This window comes from Dromiciops gliroides, chromosome 4, assembly GCF_019393635.1.
Source record: "Dromiciops gliroides isolate mDroGli1 chromosome 4, mDroGli1.pri, whole genome shotgun sequence".
NCBI classification, from domain to species: Eukaryota; Metazoa; Chordata; class Mammalia; order Microbiotheria; family Microbiotheriidae; genus Dromiciops; species Dromiciops gliroides.
Window position 1 is genome coordinate 279344714 of NC_057864.1, and position 20547 is coordinate 279365260.

At 34.2% G+C, this 20547-nt stretch overlaps 1 protein-coding gene across 4 annotated transcripts in view; it reads right to left on the reverse strand.

Annotated features, from left to right (window-relative positions):
* KHDRBS2 (KH RNA binding domain containing, signal transduction associated 2) overlaps nt 1-20547 on the reverse strand; it is an 840272-nt gene that overhangs the window by 360288 nt on the left and 459437 nt on the right. For all 4 annotated transcript variants that reach the window (XR_006352721.1, XM_043962345.1, XM_043962346.1 and 1 more), the window contains exon 4: nt 3598-3744. Coding sequence is in view for 3 of the 4 variants with exons in the window: in XM_043962345.1 (XP_043818280.1) it covers nt 3598-3744 (147 nt within the window). In the remaining variant the exon portion in view is untranslated. The remainder of the gene's footprint in view (nt 1-3597; nt 3745-20547) is intronic.

Consider the following 20547-nt stretch of genomic DNA (forward strand, 5'->3'; position numbering starts at 1 on the left):
TGTCAAAAGGAAAGGACATTGAATGAATATGTGCTATGTAGAAGTATATCCAAAAATATATATTGAACTGGATTCATCATCACCAATTTGGAAACACTCTGCATTGTTTCATACAGAGACAATAGTTTTACTTGTGATATCATTGGTCTAGGGAACTCCTAGTTGAAGAAATTCTCTCTACCAATAAAAGTCAGAAACTTCTCTGCAATCAACCATCCATAGCAGTTGGCTACAGCACTAAGAGGTCAAGTGATTTGTCCAGGACAACATATCCAATATTTATCCAATATTTATAAAGGGCAAAACTTGAATGTAGTCAGTCAATATATATATATATATATATATACATATATATATATATATATATACACACACACACACACACACACACACACACACACACACACACACACATATATATATATATAATATCACTACATGCCAGACACTAGGCAAAAGAGAGAATATGCAAAGAGAGGTAAAAGACCACCCATGCTCTCAAGGAGCTGACCACCAAAAGGAAGAAATATATGAAAGTAACTGTGGACAAATACTCTATATACAAGGTAAATAGAAATAATCAAGACATAGGATTTCAAGACTTCCTAGAGATAGAGGCATTTTAGCTGGGAGGGTGAAAATTCCAGGACATACCAAAAATGCCTAGAGTGGAGAGATGGAGTATCTTGTTTGAGGAACAACAAAGAGGCCAGTGTCATCATATAACATTATTTCAGTATGTGGGAATGGGGAGATGGGGCTGTGGGTAATGTGAGAAGTTTGAAAAAATAGGATTATGGAGGACATTATGAAGGATATTGAAGTCCAAACAGAGATTTTTTTATAAGTGACTTTGAACATGATAAGGAGTTTCCAGAGGTTGTTGAGTTAGGCAAGGATATGGTCAAAACTTCCCTTCAGAAAAATAATTTAGTCAAGTGGAGAATGTCCTGGAATTAGGAGAGACTTATGACTGGCAGAACAACCAGCAGACTATTAAAATAGTTCATTCATGAGCTAATAAGACCCTACACAATGGCTAAGGAAGTGTCAGAGGAGAGAAGAGTCCATATGAGAGAGATGTTAGAAAAGTAAAATTGATAGGTCTTGGCAAGGGAATGAATAAGGGATTGAGAGAAGGAGTTGAGGGTGACAACTAGGCTATCCATTATATCTCATTACCTTTGTATCCTTTTGTGTTACTTAAAATACCAAAGCTATATATGATTATAGGCATCATCTTCATACCATTTACTTTCCATACAAAAAAAAAATCCTGAGTTTCATTTAGTCTTTTAGCTAACAATGACTGAACACTTACTCTATGCTCAATCATGTTATGCACTTGGGTTAGGAAGTTTTCTTGGAAAGATGAGTGATTCCTGTGAGGCTCAAATGAGACAATAGAAATAAAGTGTTTAGTAAACTATAAAATATAATATATTATAAATAATACATAATGTAAGGCATCTTCATTATTATTAAGTTTGAATAATTGATGAGAGGAGTTGGAGTAATGGAATAGAGTTGGATATGATTATTCTGGGAGGAAGTATTTTAAAAGAAGAAATATTTGAGCTCATTATGCAACTTTAGTGTGATACTCTTCCTTTTACAGTGATTTATAGGAATGAGAAGGAAAGAATTATTTAAGAAAATACTGTGAAAGTGAAAGTATCACACTGAATTTGTTTAATTGAACCTCTCTTTGATTATCTCCTTTCCAAGTTATCCATTTATTTTACCTCCTCCAATCAATTTCCCATGCTTTTGCTAAAGTGTTAGAGTTGCCATTTCCATTCTTTACTTAGAAATTTGCTCTTTTCTTTAGAATCCTAAAGTGATTTTCCATTGCATGGATCAGAACCAAGTTATCTACATCCAAGTCTTCTATCTAAGTACCATAGACAATGTAATTCTCCATCATCTCATACATACAACTTATAACCGTCTGGAAAACTGATGCTAATCCATACCCTCAGTTGGCATAGCCACTTCCTAAATTGTCAAGTTATTATTTTTGTCATTAAAAAACTTTTGAAATGTGGCTTACATATAATATAATCCTTTTGTTCAAATTTGCCTATTTTTTCTCTATAACAGTGTTATCTATTAGAGACCATACACTTTATAAATTCAGGTGAATATTATTTAATATACCCTTCATAATATCTAGTTATAAATAATCATACATTTGATTATCTTTTCATTACTATCTTCTTCTTTTCTTTCAGATCTAGCTTCTCCTTTTCTCTCCAGACATACAAAGCTTTCCTCAATTAATTGACAAGGCAGCCATAGCAGCTACTTTTGAACTGCTTGATAGCTAAGAGAATTAATGAATTACTTCTGTACCATGCTCATATTAACCTATGGAAGAGTTAACAGTTCTTTTCTTATCTGTATTAATTATTACATGACACATCATAGATTAAATCTTGTAGAACCTGAAATATTAGAAGATGAGATCTATGAAATATAAGCCTATTTGTTAACCAAATGCCAGGATATTTATTTTTCCTCTTGTAGAAAAGCATTCTAAATGATTAGTTCTTCAATAACATTGAAGCAATAAAATCGAGGCAGTTGTATATCATTATGGGTAAAAATGCAATTTATAGCTAATATTAACCCAAGTTACTCACTATAGTTATTTGGATTGGGATTGCATTATTAAATACAGAAGATAACTAAGGATACTGTGGGCTTTCTGTTTCAATTATCTAAAAGATTGTCTCAATGCTCTATTTAATGCCTAGAACCAGACAATACATAGAAAAGACAAAGGACATGGAGCCAATGAAAATAATAAAATAACATCATCACACCTTATTTCTCATATAAGATTACTGAGACCGAGTCACCAGAAATTATTATGACCCTGAAAAACCCGGTTCAGTGCTACTGCTGACTATAAGTTACTTGATAATTCCTTATTGGTTGATTAACACACATTTAATAAAAATATAGTCATCATCCATGTTAATTTTCATACTTGACATAAAAAATTCAATTCAATTCATCTGTGGAATCAGGAAGAAAGGTTGAAACCCATCCTCAGATACTTAATAGGTGTAATCTGGGGCAAAACATTTTATCTCAATGAGACTTATTTTCCTGATTTGTAAAATAAGAGGGTTGGACTCAACTCTCTCTAAAATTCCTTTTAGTTAAAAACATATGATCTAAGGAATTCAAACTAATTTTATTCAACAAACATCTGCTTATGTAATTTCTTAAATGCCTGAACCTTTTAGGGAATATTAAGATTAAAACTAAACATAAATCAAAGCATAACTAATTTAGAGTTGAAAGGCATGTTTGAGATTCAAATTCAAACCCCTAAATTGTAGAGATTAAGAAACCAAAGCCTATAAAAATGATAGTTTGCCCAAGGACACATATAATAATGCCTGGACTGGAATTTGAACCCAAGTACTCTCAATTCAATCTTAGTACTTTCTTCCTCTTAACCATATTGATTCTAATGATGATCAATGACAGTTGCTTTGTAAATGCTGGAAAAAAAAATCAAAATAACGTTCAGTTGTATGAAAAGAGCAACACTATGCATATAAAATCATATCTAACACTTACTGGAACAAGGAACTTTTTAATCTCTTCCAATGCATGACTCATACGTGAATAAGCTTCCCCAGGTGGAGCGAAGACTTCAATTAACACGTGAAGTTCATCACTCAAGTGGGCATATTTGGCTTCTCCACTCTTCCTTAGTTCTTCTTCCTGTGAAAGAGGTTATTTTTAGAACCAAGAATCTACTTGTTTTTGCAGTGATTTCTCATTGACAAAGAATATGACAAAAGGGCATAATCTAGTCAGATGTTCCATAAATGGAAACCCTTTGAGAAATAAAATCTTATATAAGTCTGAAAGACTTTTTAAAAAATCATTTTGAGTATTTGATTGATAAATATGGTGTACGGGGCTAAAATTCTAGCTATGATGTCTAAAATCTAATGAATGGTCAGTTACCTTAAATTAGAATCTTTAGCAAGACTTTTAAGTATTTATTAAAAGTGCATCAGAAGTTGGTGAGGAGAGAGAGGTAAAAATCTAACTATCTCTAACTATATAAAAGACCCCAGCATCCAACCCTCCAAGCTGAGGTCAGGAACCCAAAAGACCAACTGAAAGGCCTGCTTGCTCCTCGGCTTGTCCCAGAAACTCTTGTGAAACAGGAAAAAAGGCCATCCACACACACACAGCTCCAAGATAATTGGCTGGTAACTTTGATTGATAGTACCCACAAGCAAACATCACTTCCTGATGCCGAACTGACCGCGAAACCCCAGAAAACATAATTTCCAGATGCTAAAATAACATGGTCTTTTTTCAGGCCTGAGCTCACTATATCCCTCCCAGCAGGGGGTGTCATTCCAATTCTCACTCTGGCATAATTTTCACCCACAAAATATTTTAATCAGCACTGTGTAAATGCTAAATATCTCAAAAATGGTTACAGAAATATCATTACCTCTTTATTATGCAGTTCCTGTTTGGGGGAAGAAGTAGACTAAGTTAATGTCCTTCCTAAAAGGTGACAATATATGTGTCAGTATGTTTGTGTATTTATCTGTGAGTTTTAAGAGCCTCCAACATCAAAGTAAATAAGCATAAGATAATCTAAAAAAATCTTGATAACATAATTATATTCATTAAGTAAGTATAAACCTGTTCATTATGTTGTAAAGAAGAAATAAATAAGACAGAATCTGATGTCCTTGGAAGTAACTACAGAGAATTTTTTACATGCAGCCATGTTAAAGGCATACCTCTACATTTATGAAAGTGGGGTAGAGCTGAATAGCGTAGGTGAAAGAGCATGGTGCTTGTCACTGGAGCAGCTCAACTTCAGTTCACATACCCCATTATTTTTCTTTAGTAGAGATTATCCATCCCCAACACTATGTCTTAATTGTTTTGTTGCCCTCTCCCAACCCTCTCCTTTACCAGTAGCTGGACTTCTAAGCCACATGCTTAATTCGTATTGCTTTCACTCCCTCTACTGCCAACCTTGGACTATACCTCCCATCCTCCTTTGAAATAATAATGAACTGTCTGACTTATTTATCTCAGGTACCCCTACACAAAAGGAACATTAATTTACAACCACATTTTCAAAAGTAGGAAAATTATGATCTGTTCTGTTTGTTTTTCTTTAGAAGGAATACTTGAACTTGCTGTTGAAATTGAGGCTTATTATACCAAACAGGATAGTTTGACACAGAGTGTCATACTTGGAGATAGGAAGATCTGGGTTTGAATTGTCCCTCAGATGATGAGGCTCTGTGTGACCCTTGAAAAGTCAATATCTCTCAGCTTCAGTTTCATCTTAAAATGTAGTTAATAATAGCATCTACTTACCAGGGTTGTTGTAAAATCAGATGAAATATGTAAAGTGCTTTTTAATATTCAAAGTGCTATTTAAATGTTACCTTCTGTTATTACTTTTATGTGCATTTATGTACCCCCTACTACATGGTAGATGCTGTGCTAGGTGTTTTTTGTTTTTGTTTTTTAGTAATATTTCATTTGATGCTAACAACAAACCTAGGACTTATTACTATCCCCATTTTACAATATAGAAAACTGGGGCAAACAATATTTAAGTGAGTTGTCCAGGTTCACACAGTTAGTAAGTATCTGAGGCCCTAATTAAACTCAGATCTCTCTGTTTTCAGGGCTAGTGCTTTAGCAACTCAGCCATCAGTAGTTTGATAATGATGGTGGTGATGATGATGACGGTGTAGCTGTACTTCTTGCCAAGGCAAACACTTCTATCTGCATCCTTTATCTAATTCCATCTAATCTCCTCCATATATTGCACCCATACCATCCCCAGTTTCTTCTGGTTACTTTCTGCTACCTATAAACACATCCATTTCTTCCCCTATCCCTAATTATAGTGCTTATTTGACATGACTATCCCCACTAGTTATTATCCTGGAGCTCTTCTCTGTACTCTTTGAGAGTAGTTTAGACTCTGAAACTCCAGTTCCTTTCTGTTCACTTTCTCCTGAACCATCTGTGGTTTGACTTTCCACATCATAATTCAACTGAAACTATTCTCTTCCAAGTTGCTAATGATCTCTCAAGTGTCAAATCTAATTGTCTTTTCCCAGTTCTAATCCTTTTTGACCTTTCAGCAATATTTGATCCATGTAGAACTATCTTCTTTTAGATTATCTTTCCTTTCCAGGTTTCATGACAATACTGAATCTTCATTAACCTACTACCTATGTGAGCATATTTCCTTAATTTCCTTTACTGGATATTCATCCAGGTCATGGCAACTTTTCTCATGTTACTCCAGGAATATGTCCTGAGCCCTCTTCTCCCTTTCTATTTCTTTAATAATGGTGGTAGAGTAGTAGAAAAGTATGGTTAAGAACACTAATAACTATGATTTTTAAAAGAAGGTTTAACTTTAAAATTTAAACTTTTAAAACTTTAAATTTGCTATTGTAACTCTATATGTGAGATCCTTGTCAAATGGTCAATGAGTGAACATACTGTTGAAGGAGCCAAAATTATATTAAACTTGACATTCCTGTTATAAATGAAATGAGAAAAAGAAAGTTGCACTAAGATAGAAACTCACAAATTCACCTTGGAGAAATTAATAAAGAAATATGTGGATGTATATTTATCTTGCATCCAATAGCAATGAAAATATTATTTCATGGATCATTTGGCCACCTAACACTGCCATAAGGATGACCATTATTTTAAAAAAAGCTATAATGAACATAATTGTAATGTATGTACCCATGGTTGTGGCTAAAATTTCTTCTAGAAAAAACACAGTGAAATAAAAAAAGAAACTGTGTAAGATTTTCAAATTGTATTGACATGAGGTTGTATTTATGTATTACTTTCAGGGTAACAAAATGCATTACATATGTCATCATGCTTGATGACTTCTATTCAAAGGAGGTAGGGATGAGGATTGATATAGAAATATAGTCCACGAATAAGGAAGGAAAGAAGCAATGAAATCGATGTCTACTCACCATGAATATTTCCTTCCAGTAAACAACTGGAAGGTACTTAGCATGAAGAACATATGTACATACATACAGATAGAAATAGACACACAGAAACTGGTTACACTTTAACAGGCAGGATTTGACTTGTTACTAATTAGAATCATCTCTGAATCAACTGTCTATATATGATTAGATCACAAATATGTGTCAGGGGTGGGGCAGAGCCAAGAGAGTAGAATGAAATATTTTCACTCAACACCATTAACACATTTCTCTACAATAACTTAAAAAAATACCTAAATCCAAATTCTTAATAGTAAAATCAAGAAAAAGTAACAGGGAATAATTTTTCTAGCACAAAGCAGTTTTATAAAAACAGAAAAAAAGAGTTCTGTGGACACAAGAGTAAGGATTGGCCAGGAGTGGTGTATGAGAAGTGGTAAGATCTATGCTCTGTAGGCTGGCAGAAGTGGGAACAGCAAATGCCTAGGGACACTGAGAAGAATGAATACTTGGTCTGAAAGAGACCCCAGAGGACCCCAGTGTTAGCACTGGGTGGAGGATAAATTGCAATTTGGTAGCTCTGTAGTACATTATCCAATTCCAGTTCATAGTTCCAGGATGGAAAGGAATGATGGCAATCATTAGGGAATCGGGTTTTGCTTGTGTAAGAACCAGACAGCAGACCTTTGAGGGACTCTCCATGGACCATACCTGTCCATGGATTACATGACTTTCATACATCAAAAACTTAATGACATCCACTAAACTGTAAAAGCAACAGAAGCTCATAAAAGACAGACGCACAGGCCAGACATCCTCAAGCCCAACCCATAGAGGTGAGTGAAGCCCAAGTTTAACATAACATTCAAACTCAAGAAATAAACTGTAAAAATGAACAAAAACAAAGAAAAAAAAGAACCTGACCATAAAAATCTGCTATGATGACAGGGAAGCTCAAGACATAAATTTGAAGATAATGATTAGAAAATGTCTACAATTAAAGCCTCAGAGAAAAATGCAGATTGGACTGAAACCCAAGAAAAATTCCTAGATGAAATATTTTTAAAATGATATGAAAGTGAAGAAAAAATATTTTAAAAATGAAATAAAAGTATTAGAGGAAGAAATAGGAATTGAAATGAGGGCATTTCAAGAAAATTATGATAAAAGAATTAGTAGCTTGGTCAAAGAGGTACAAACTTTACTGAAGAAAATAACTCTTTAAAATTGGATTTGGTTAAGTAGAGGTGATTGAATCCATTATACAAAAAGAAACAATAAAACCAAGTCAAAAGACCAAAAAATTAAAAGAAAGATTGAATTATTACATTGGGAATAAAAACTGACCTGGAAAATATATCATGGAGAGATAACAATTATTGGACTTTCTAAAAGCCATGATTTTTAAAAAAAAAAAAAGATCCTTGACGTTACTTTTCAAGAAATTATAAAAGAAAACTGTGCCAAAATATTAGGACCAGAAAACAAAATACAAACCGAAAAAAAATCCACTGGTCAACTTCTGAAAGAAAAGCTCAAATGAAAAGTCCCAAGAATATTATCATCAAAATACAGAACTCCCAGTTCAAGAAGAAAATTCCTGCAAGTGCCTAGAAGGACCATGAAGAAATAGGATGACACATGATTTAGCAGATTTTTACCACAATAAAGGAGCGCAGGGTTTGAAATATGATATTCCAGAGGGCAAAGGAATTAGGATTATAACCAAGAATAGCCTATCAGAATGACTGAGTATAATCCTACAAGGGAAAAGTGGATATTTCATGAAACAGAAGAATTTCAAAGATTCCTGGAAAAAGAGCCCATAAATGATTAAAAAATTGACATTCAGACATAAGATTCCTGAAAAGCATTAAAAGGTAAACATGAAAAATTATAAAAGACTTAAATATGGAATTAATTTATTCCTATATGAAAACATGACACATATAGTATGAGTGTAAGATTTATGTTCAGATGATATCAAAAGAAGAATGCGAAGACAAGAAAGAGGTATGCATAGAGATAAGGGGGAAGTGAGAGGAAGAATTGGGAAAAATTATCTCATATAGAAACGGTGAGCAAAGAAGATGGAGGGGAGACCCAGGAGGGTGGAACAGGCAGTACTTAAGTCTCACTCTCAACTGAACTAGTTCACGGAGGGAAGAAAATATATACAAGCATTTGGATGTAAAAATTCATCTTAATCAACAAGGAAGTAGGAGGAGAAGGGGGTAAGAGAAAAGAGGGGTAATAAGAGAGAAGGTAAATTCAGGGAGGCAATGGTTAGAAGCCAAACAGACTTTTGAGGTGGGGACAGGGCAAAAGAAAAGAAGGATAAGTAGAAGAGAACAAAGTAAGAGAAATACACAGTTAGAAATCATAATTGTGAATGTGAATGGGACGTGTATATTTATGAAATACACGCACATATTGCTGTTAAAAAAAAAAACTCTGGGGGCAGCTAGGTGGTGCAGTGGATAAAGCAGTGGCCCTGGATTCAGGAGGACCTGAGTTCAAATCCAGCCTCAGACAATTGACACTTACTAGTTATGTGACCTGGGACACGTCACTTATCCCTCATTACCCGGAAAAAAAAAAAAAAGGAAAAAATAGAACTCTAACTTCTTAAAAATAGGAAATGGTTAGAGGTCATACATAATTTTTATACTTTTAAATCAATTCCCATAATAAGATTATAAAAATTACCTTAGTAAATATTTAATCCACAAGGTAAATAGAGAATCATGAGTCAAGTACAACATTGGTTTAAAACATAGACACATTTGTAAACTTTTACAGAGGAGGATGTTGGAGATTTTGAAAAGATTTCAAAAACATAAGAAGAAAAAGAGGGTAAACTTATACTTAGTATCTACTAAGCTACAGGAACCAATAATCATTGAGAGTTATGACCTGTTGCTGCTAGAAAGCAAGAAGATTGATAAGATTGTTGGCTGATTGTGACTTCAGCAAGAGGCAGTTTGTCTATAATATACCTATTAGTAAATAAATTGAGTAACAATTTATGATCAATTTATGTTTGCTAATTAAGATTGTCTTAAATTAGTAAGCCCTGTGAGGCTATAAAACCCTGGTGAGGCCAAAGCTAGGTGTCTTTCAGGTCCTACCCCTGACTGACCAGTGTTATTGTGAGACTGGTACCCTCTCTCTATAAATCCATTTTCCACGGCTTGGACACTTGCTGTTTCTTTCCTTTGTCAGCCTTAGAAATTTTCACAACAATTTAATCTACATGTAAATCTATATATAATCTAGACTATGATCATATGTAGTACTTAAAATGTATATCACATGTAACCATTATATGGGAAAATAGGTACACATAGTTGTCAAAATAATATACTTAGTATGAAAATGAATACAAAAAACATAAAGCCATGTATTACTTTTCAATGGATTTGAATGGAAAATAAAACTAGTAGTAACAATAATCATTGGAATTTCTATAGTGTTTTAAAATTTGCAAAGCTTTTTTTCACATTTGTTCCACAAATTATGTGGGTTAGGTTCTATAAGTATTATTTTCATGTTATAAAAGAAATAGGGGCAGCTAGGTGACGCAGTGGATAGAGCACTGGCCCTGGAATCAGGAGTACCTGAGTTCAAATCCGGCCTCAGACACTTAACACTTACTAGCTGTGTGACCCTGGGCAAGTCACTTAACCCCAATTGCCTCACTAAAAAAAAAAAAAAAAAGAATGCTTTACATACATGTTGGCATGCTGTAGAAGTCCCAAATTTTGGGGCAGCTAGATGGCGCAGTGGATAGAGCACCGGCCCTGGAGTCAGGAGTACCTGAGTTCAAATCTGACCTCAGACACTTAACACTTACTAGCTGTGTGACCCTAGGCAAGTCACTTAACCCCAATTGCCTCACTAAAAAAAAAAAAAAAAGAAATAGGAAAGATTGAGGAATGTTCTTGGCCAGGAACACACATTTTACAAAAATTAAAGGAAAAATTTATGTCTTTCTGACATAAAATCCAGTAATATATTAATTAAAAAGTATTAAAAAATTTTTTTTGGTCCAGTCTTTCAATTTCACTGGTGCAAAAAACGACAGACATAAATTAATTATAGAAACTTGTCTGGGGGTATTGTGTGGTTTTATAATGCACTCAGGGTCACAAAACCAGATTCTTTTACAGTTGGGATTTGAATCCATCTTTTCTTGATTTGAAAGCTAGCTTTCTATCTATTAATATTCTGTTTTTCAAAAGGGAAACTAAGGAAAGCCTATATCCACAGTCAACTATTGAATTCTTTTATGATATAAAGACCACTTTTACCAAGCTACATGATGATAACAAATCCACTCAAAACAATTTTCTCAGTCTCTCACTCTCTCTAGTCTACTATCAGAAAGTGGATAGGCTCAAATAATTGAAAAATTATGGAATTTGAACATAAGCTTGGTATTTCATGGATTGTGTTTATTCACATCATTTCTACTTGAGGGAAATGAGCTACAGAGTTCATATATTTTGATTGGTTAAGTTGATAGGTGCTTCACAGAAATAAGGAGATAGTTTTATTCTGTTCTGTGTCCTGGTCACAATGAAAGACAAACCACAGCAGTACAATGTCATGCTATCAAGAACAGCAAAAAAAAAATTAAAATTAAAATAGGAACATAGAATCTTTCAGCTACATAATACTCAATACATGTTACCAGAATGTTTTAGAATAATTTTTGTCTACCAGGAAAAGTGATACCTCTGCCTTGCACGTATATTGAGCTGCTATTTTCAAAGACCTTTTATAATAACTTATTTTATAGTTCTCAAAACTCTTGAATAGGCAAGGTAGATATTCTCATTTTACAGATGGGAAACTTTTTCATAGACAGTAGAACTGACTAGTTCAAGGTCAAAAAGCATAAAAATGGAAAAGCCCAGCCTAAAATCCAGATCTATGGCCTACAAAACAGTTCTCAGCAGGCAACTTAATCACAGGTGATCATCAATATGATGCTGTTGCTATTGTGTACAATGATCTCCTGTCTCAGTTTACTTTACTTTGCATCAGTTTATAGTCTTTCCATGTTTTTGTTTTTTCTTTTTGTTTTTCTGAAACCATTCTGCTTATCCTTACTTACGACACAATAATATTCAATCACAAATATGTGCCACCAATTTTTAAGGCACTCACCATTTGATGGACATCCAGCTCTTTGCTGCCATAAAAAAGAGCTGCTATAAATATTTTTGTATATATAGGGTATTCTTTTTCTTTGATCATATAATACATATAGCTTTATTGCTGGGTCATAGGTGTGCACAGCTTTATAGTTCCAAATTGTTCTCCAGAATGCTTCAATCAGTTCATAACTACAGCAAACATTCATTAGTGTACATATTTTCCCACATTGCCTCCAGCATTAGTTATTTCTGATAGATATGAGGTGGTGCTTCAGTTATCTTAAATTGCATTCCTCTCATCAATAATTATTTAAAAGATTTTTTCATACTACTATAAATAACTCTCATTTCTTCTTCTGAAAATTGCCTATTCATATCCTTTGACCATTTATCAATTGGGGAGTGACATATTTTTATAAATTTGACTCAGTTCCCTGTATATTTGAGAAAACAGGCCTTTATCATCAAAACTTTTTATAATTTTAAATATTATTTCATGTTCTATGGTACCTTTTCTGAAAATGTAGTTTGCCTGATTATTTCTTTTAATTAAGTCTACTTTTGTTTTTCAATTTCTGAGATCATAATTGCTACCCTAGTTTTTTTTTTTTTACTTCAGATTCTGTCCTACTCTTTTATTTTAATTCCGTGTGTGTGAGTCTGTTTCAAGCATGTTTCTTATAAACAACATTTTGTTGGATTCTGGTTTCTTATTCATTGTGATATCAGGCTCCATTTTATCAGTGAATTCATCCCATTCACTTCAGTTATGATTGCTAACACTTCAGTCATTTCAAGCTTTCTAGAGGCTTATCAGGACTTGTAATCACACTCTTTCCCCCACCCACACTGCACAGTGAATCTCACAAAAGATGGTTTAGTTTGACAATTCTACATCAACTTTGAAAGTTAGTTATCTCTTCTACAGACCAGCTGCAGGTGGGAACTTTTACGTTTACATCAGGTTTGCAGTTCACAATTATATTATTCTACCCATAAACTTATTTTTACAAGTTATTTTCCTTGGAAGCTACTTTAGTTTGAATCTTTACTGTGTCATTTACTAGCAATATGACTTTTATCAAGTCACCTAACCTGGGTTTCATTAACACAAAATGGAAATAATAACTGTGCTATTTTTGCTACATGGTTGTGAGAATCAAGTAAGATAATGTATATAAAGCACTTTGTAAACCATAAAAGATAATATACATTAATCATTATTATTCTTTTTCCCTCTGTATACTCTTTCAGTGATCACATCTGCTACTACCAGCTCAATAGTAATTTCTTTCAAAAGTCTGTGATGATGATGATGATTAATATTTATTTAACACTCATTATGTGCCAGGTATTGTGGTGACCGCTTTACAATTATCTCATTTGATTCTTACAACAACCCTCGGAGGTTTTGTTGTTATTGTTGTGGTTCTATCATTTCAGTTGTGTCTGACTCTTCCTGACTGCATTTGTGGTTTTCTTGGCAAAGATACTGGAGTGGTGTGCCATTTCTGTTTTCTACTCATTTTATAGATGTGGAAACTGGTGCAGACAGAATTCAAGTGACTTATCCAAGGTGACCTACATTTTAAGTGTCCAAAGTTTAATTTGAGTTCATGTCTTCTTGGCTCCATGCCTGGCACTCTATCTATTGTACCACTATCTATTAGCTGTATAGAGATCAAGGGAATAGGAATAGAAAGTGGCAATGGTGGTACGTGCCTGTTGTCTCTGGTACTGGGGGAGAGAGAAGAAAGGGAAGAGAAGAGAAGAGAAGAGAAGAGAAGAGAAGAGAAGAGAAGAGAAGAGAAGAGAAGAGAAGAGAAGAGAAGAGAAGAGAAGAGAAAAGGACAGGAAAAGAGAAAAGAGAAAAGGACAATGGGGTGACACCCAACTTGTTTGCTTGCCTATAATGTCTATGTAGCTGATTCTTACATCTATATGTTCAGACCTAAATTCTCTCCATATATTCATTCCTATACCACCAAATGCCTGATTAACATTATACTTGTATGTTCCATTAGTATCTCAAATCCAATTTACGTAAAATCTACTCATCTTTCCCCCTAAAACTTCTCTCTTCCAAACTCCCCTCTTCCTACTTAGGATAACACTATCTTGTCAGTCACCCAGCTTCACAATCCAGTTTTATGCTGGAAGTCACTCTAGACTTTCACCATCATACCCAATCAGTTGCCAAACAATGTTGATTCTTCTTCCACAAGATATATCATCATAGTGCTCCTCTCAATGCAGGTTTAAAAACTTATTAACTTTTTCCTGAAGCTATTATAATAGCTTCTGTCTTTCTTTAAGTCTCTCCCCCCTTTTCCCACCATGTACCCCTATAGTTCGTATTTCAGATGTCTGCTAAATGATTTTTCTTTGGTACAAGTCTACCTATGTCATTTTCTGGCTTAAGAAGTTTTAGTGGCTTTATAGTGCCTAAAGGATAAAATACAATTCACTTAACCTACCACTTAAGATTCTCTTTAGTCTGTCTCCAGCCTATCCTTGCAGGCTAATTTCTGATAATTCATCTCCAAATACTCTATGTAGCAGCCCCAAACTCAAATATAATCTCTAATCTACATGCATTTGCAGAAGTCATCTCCCATGATTGGAATGAACTTTTTTTTTCTTAACTTCACCTCTCTTAATACTTATAAAACTTAAAAATTCTGCATAGATGTAATTTCTGTGAAGTCTTCTCTATATAGTCCCATCAGTTGGAAGTTTTTTGTCATTCTCACAGGTCAAATAATATTATAGGTAACCTATCCTCAATTGTACAATTCCCCCTACCATAAAAATTGTATGTACATTTTAAAATGAGTGTTATTTTAGTTATTTTTATTAATTTCTACTGGCCAGATCTGTATCTTGGACCAAGTAGGTGCATAACATTACTTTTGCATATTGAATTAAATCCCAACTCTATGAAGTCTTTCCCATAGACACTGAACCAGGCTAATAGGACCCTAAGTCTCCTTACCAGCTCAGTTTCATTATCTCTCTTTATCCTTGAAAATGTCACTTAATCTCATTATAGCTCATTTCCCCATTTATTCCAAAAAGAATGACCATAGATTTAAAGTTGGATAGAACTTTAAAAAGCAATTCTCTCATTTTATAGAGGAGGAAACTGAAACCCCAAAAGACACATACTCCTCATAGCTGCCAAAATTATTTTCTTTAGCTACAATTTGACTGTGTAAAATATACAATATTATCCTCAGTCTGCTAAATGAAGAAGCATCTGAGAAACAAACTCCTGAGTCAAAGTAAGACTACAAATAATGGGCCTAAGCTGGTTTGGGATTTTGAATATTAACTACAATCTAATTCCCTTGAAGTCTTTCCCCCTCCCACTACTATAAATCAGCACCAGTGGTCAAGTCCTTACTTCCCCTACCTTTAATGTCTGGTGCTAGTGGGGGCAGCTAGGTGGCACAGTGGATAAAGCACCAGCCCTGGATTTAGGAGGACCTGAATTCAAATTTGGCCTCAGAAACTTGACACTAGCTGTGTGACTCTGGGCAAGTCACTTAACCTGTATTGCCCTGCAAAAAAACAAAATGTCCAGTGCTATTAGTACAAAATAAGAACAAACAAAATTGATGGGGCAATATTTGAACCCAGTCTTCCTAACCACAAGCCCAGTGTCCTATCCACAACTTAATTATATCAAGTAGATCCTCCAGTATCAGAATTCTAGTTACCAGACTACTTTACCTTCAGGTTATAGGGAGTGATGTTCTTGAGCCATTTGGAATGCTAAAGAGTTGCTTGTTATATTTTCAGCATGAGCATTTGTACTACAGAAATAGACAAATGTGACAAATGAGGTCTTGATGTATTGTTTTGTTGATTGCTAGACTTACAAAATTAATGGAGACAATTTTAATAATGAAGATTAATCTTAAAAGTGTGTCCTAAAAGAAGTGTGTCCTGAGTAATTTCTTTTTTTTCTTTACTGATTTACATATTTTACAGTCAAACATTTATCAACACAGAGCTAGTGTAAGGACCAAATTTAGTATGGGGAGAGTTAATTGGGCAGCTAACAGTAATATTGGGGTAAGAAAGGAGATTAACAGCTTCTTTAAAAAAAACAGGTTTTATTAATGGGAACAAATTTTAAACACAGGTGAGGTTAGTAAAACTAGGGTCAACAAAAAAGGGAATAGGGGAAGGAAAAAATACAACCCGCAAACTCACCACCACCCAGAATCAGCAGCAGTTCCAAAGAGAAACAGCTGCTCAGTGCTCCCCAGTCTGGACTGCCAGTCTGCTACACCAGCATCCCACTCCCTCTCTCTCAGGTGTGAAAGTGTAACCTCTCTTCCCTTCTCTCTCCCAGAAAGCCCCTCTCCCACAGGAAACAGGGCCATCCACACACAAAGCCCCAGGCTAATTTGCTGGAAACCCTGATTGACAAAACTAACAAGCTGCTCTACAAATGCAAGCCAGCTTGACTTGCCCTCATCAGGCTTCTAGACATGGCGGGGCTTCCCTACAGTATAATTTGGACAGGCAGGTGTCTGGCACAAGGTCAGCACACATGGGTGTGTACCTGGGTTTCTAATTTTAGTCAAAGATGGGGTTTCTATTAATTCCTTACACTAGTCAAAGGGATCTTCCATCTTATTTAATGTAGGTAAGGAAACAGAAGCTCTTGGGAGACTCGGTGACTTTTCCAAGCTCATATTGCAAGAGTTTGGACCAGGCTTAGAACCACACTCCTCTTTGACACCAAATTCAGTGATATTTACATAATACCACATTGACTCCTCTTTTAATTGCTCACAAAACCTTGGTCTCCACAAATAATCACCATCTGGACATTCTTTTCTATCTCATTTGTGATAAATCAAGTTGTAGTTTATTTAGTCCAAATCCCATTAAAAAGTCAACCTTACCAGAAAGATTTTTCTAAATAACCTCATTCCATGAAAAACTTTGTATGTCCTCAGCTCATGGTTATTTATAACTCCATCATTTTACACACTCTCATGTGGCTTTTAATTGTTCTCTAATTCATATGTTTCTTCTCAAGCTATGTTAAAAGTAAGGATCATATTTTATGTTTTTCTTCCTCTCAAATGCACGTAGCCCTGTGGTGAGTGTACTGAAGCTAGTATTTAAATGTTAATGATTGAACTTCTAGGTACTGAGCACTTGGGAATAGATGGTGCTATGTTCAGGAACAAAGAGATCACAACTAGTTCAGCATTTGATTAAGAAACTCCTGAATGCAAAGGTATTCAGTGTGCAGAAAAAAAAAAAGAATATTTTGTAGGATAATAAGTATATCTTTGTAATTTCATTTAGCACTGACATAAATGTAAAAACCAACAGTTTACCAGTTCTGTAGCATTTCCTTACAATGGTAAAGGCTTGTCAGACTATGTTTTTAAAATATTCTCAGTCTCTCTACCCCCTCCCTCTCTCCTTTCCTTCCTTCCCTTCCTTCTTCCTTCCTTTCTTCCTCCCTCCCTTCCTTCTTTCCTTCTTCTTAAGCTGATCAAGAATATTTAACTTTAACCCATGTTTTTCTTTGTTATTCATGAATATGTAAAAAGTATTATTTAACACAAAGCAACTGGAACTTAACCTAAGAGCCCCTAAGCTCCAATGCTAAAACAGCAGGCATTTTAATTCAATTTAAGAAGAATTTATGAAGTTCCTAGTATGAGAAAGATTCACTGCTGGGCTCTAGAAACATATATAAAATGAAAACCAATCATCAAAAGCAGTACTTATGCTAACATAGCTTACATTTTACTCAAGGAAGATTGAGGGTAATAAAGGGGAAAAAATTAAAAATTTATATATATACAGAAATAATGAGGATAGGGAGGAGCACTAAAAACTGAGTAGAGAAGGATGATAAAAAGGGCTCATATAGAAAGTGACACTTGAATTGAGACTTCACCAGAGCAAAGATTTTACATTTTCCATGCACAGACATTATATATGTATGCACGCACACACACACACACACACTGACTCACTCACTCACTTTCCTAGCTTTGAACTAAGAAGATTGGAAAGAATAATTAGCCTAGTGACCTCCTTTTGCAGAAGAATAAACTGATGCTCAGAGAGCTTAAGGGACTTACCCAAGGTCATATAAGTAATAAGTGACAGGATTTGTACCCAAGTCCTCTAACTCTAAAGCCAGTGATTTTGATAGATTTCATGCTGATGGGGATTTATTCCCTAAATATATCATTTATTTTGACTTTACTATACCTAAATAAAAGACTGTGCATGAAACCTAAGCTAGTGTCTTCCTTTACACTGCTGCAAAACATGTGGAATAGCAGAAAAACCTCTCAACTAGAATTTTAAAGTCATAATTCTGGCCCTGCCTCTATGTAGTGTGATTTTAAGCAAGTCTATTTAGATCTTAATTTGCTGATCTGTAAAAAGAGGGCATTAGGCTAATTGTTCTCCAAAGTCCCTTCCAGTTCTAAACTTCTATGATAATGACTTAACTGCTCAAATTTTTCAGAACTCTTCTCCTACAACTTACATCTCATCTCCCAATTTCCCTTTGCCACATAAATATGGCTTGAGTGAACTCATAGCCAATGTGCTAAATTGATCACTGATAATGAAGTGAGAAATTATACTTAATGTAGTTTGTGCATTAGAATGTATTATGTATTGTGTTTTTCACACAGCATTCGGCATGGGAATGGGAGTAATCCCTTGACAATCCTAAACTATGCATTACATTAGAATAGAACTCCTGGGTTGATAAATAAAACTTTCTCACATTGTCTTTTTTTTTTCCAGAATAAATCACACACTATATTTTATTTTCAAAGCAATCACACTAAATTTAATTTTAAAAAAGTAAAAGTTATATAATATTAGAAAAATATTAATGACAAATATTTTCTTTTAAATGAATTGTATTGAAAATGTATATGAAATGATTTAATAAAAGTTTCAATATAGATGCTTCTGATAATGAAATTTGAATAACATCATTATTGGTCAATTCAATTGTTATTAAGTTAACATTACAGGTCTTTAGTTTGAATATAATGGAGAGGTGAGTCCTTTCCTTTAGGTAGAGAGATAGAGGATAAGCTAGCCTATTCCACGCTTTCCCATTTGTAGAATGGAAATTTTTTTAAAACCCTGGAAAGTGTTCCTTTCAGAGAGTTTATAAACCAGTGGGTGATAGCAATCATTACACAAATTATCATAGAAGGCAGAATGTTATAAAACTAAAAGAGAATTATATAAAGAGTTACAATAATACATAAAGTTGGAGAAAGAACCTTCAGTTTGGCATACAAAGAATGATTTCATAGAGAAGATGATATCTGGACTGTGAGATTAAGGGAAAAATAAAATGATTTTGAGTTAAATTGTCAATTTTGTTTTCTTTCAATTAAAAATAGCCATCACCATAGCTTATTAAATATGTAGGTCCTATAAATTTCTCAGCCTTTTTCATAGAGAAAATAATTTAATTAATTATTTTCTTTCCCACCCCTACTTCACCTATAATTTCTCTGGAGTATGAATGTCCTTGGAAATTGACTGTATCTACTAAGGTAGATATGTTGCTTCTCTATGACATATAATTTTAGAGATTTACCTGGGGACTAGAGAGGTTAAATCACTTGTATATAGTCACCCAACCAGTATTTGTGAGATGCCACATTTGGACTTGGGTTCACCTGACCATCCAATATACCATAGGAGTTCAAACTACTAAATGACTCACGACAAGAAGAAAAAAATAGTGAGTGAGGTTGAAATGAATGATTTCTGCTTGAAAAGGAACCTTCTCAGATAGGAACTAGTTAAGTCAATGATGAAAAAGTTACAAAACTATGACATGAAATATATTAAACTTTCATACATCAGCTATACTTTAGCAATTATAATTGTCATATTTTGTGCTCAGTTATAATTTAGTAGAGTGCTTTTTGCATGCTTTTTTCTACTTAATGCCCCAGGGAACCCTCATTTTAACATAAATCCTCTTCAGAAATAAATGTCTATTGTCTGCACAGCTTTCAGCATCAAGAAATTCAAATAAACACACATTTATTATTTATACTTGGGTCTGAATGGTATTTGTCTGAATTCTGCTTAAAAGGCATAAGGCAAAATCTTTTTAGCCACTCAAGTTAGCTGTGCAAAACCATCCACATAAACTCCTTTCTATACATATTAACCCAGTATAACAGCTTACATAAGTGTATTATATAAGAGTAGTTTACTTAGAAATTATGACTTCATATAACTTAGAGATTTATTTCTAGAAGAGACTTCTGAAGTCATGTAGGCCAAATCCTTCATTTCAAAGACAAGGTAATTGAGGCCTAGAAAACTTA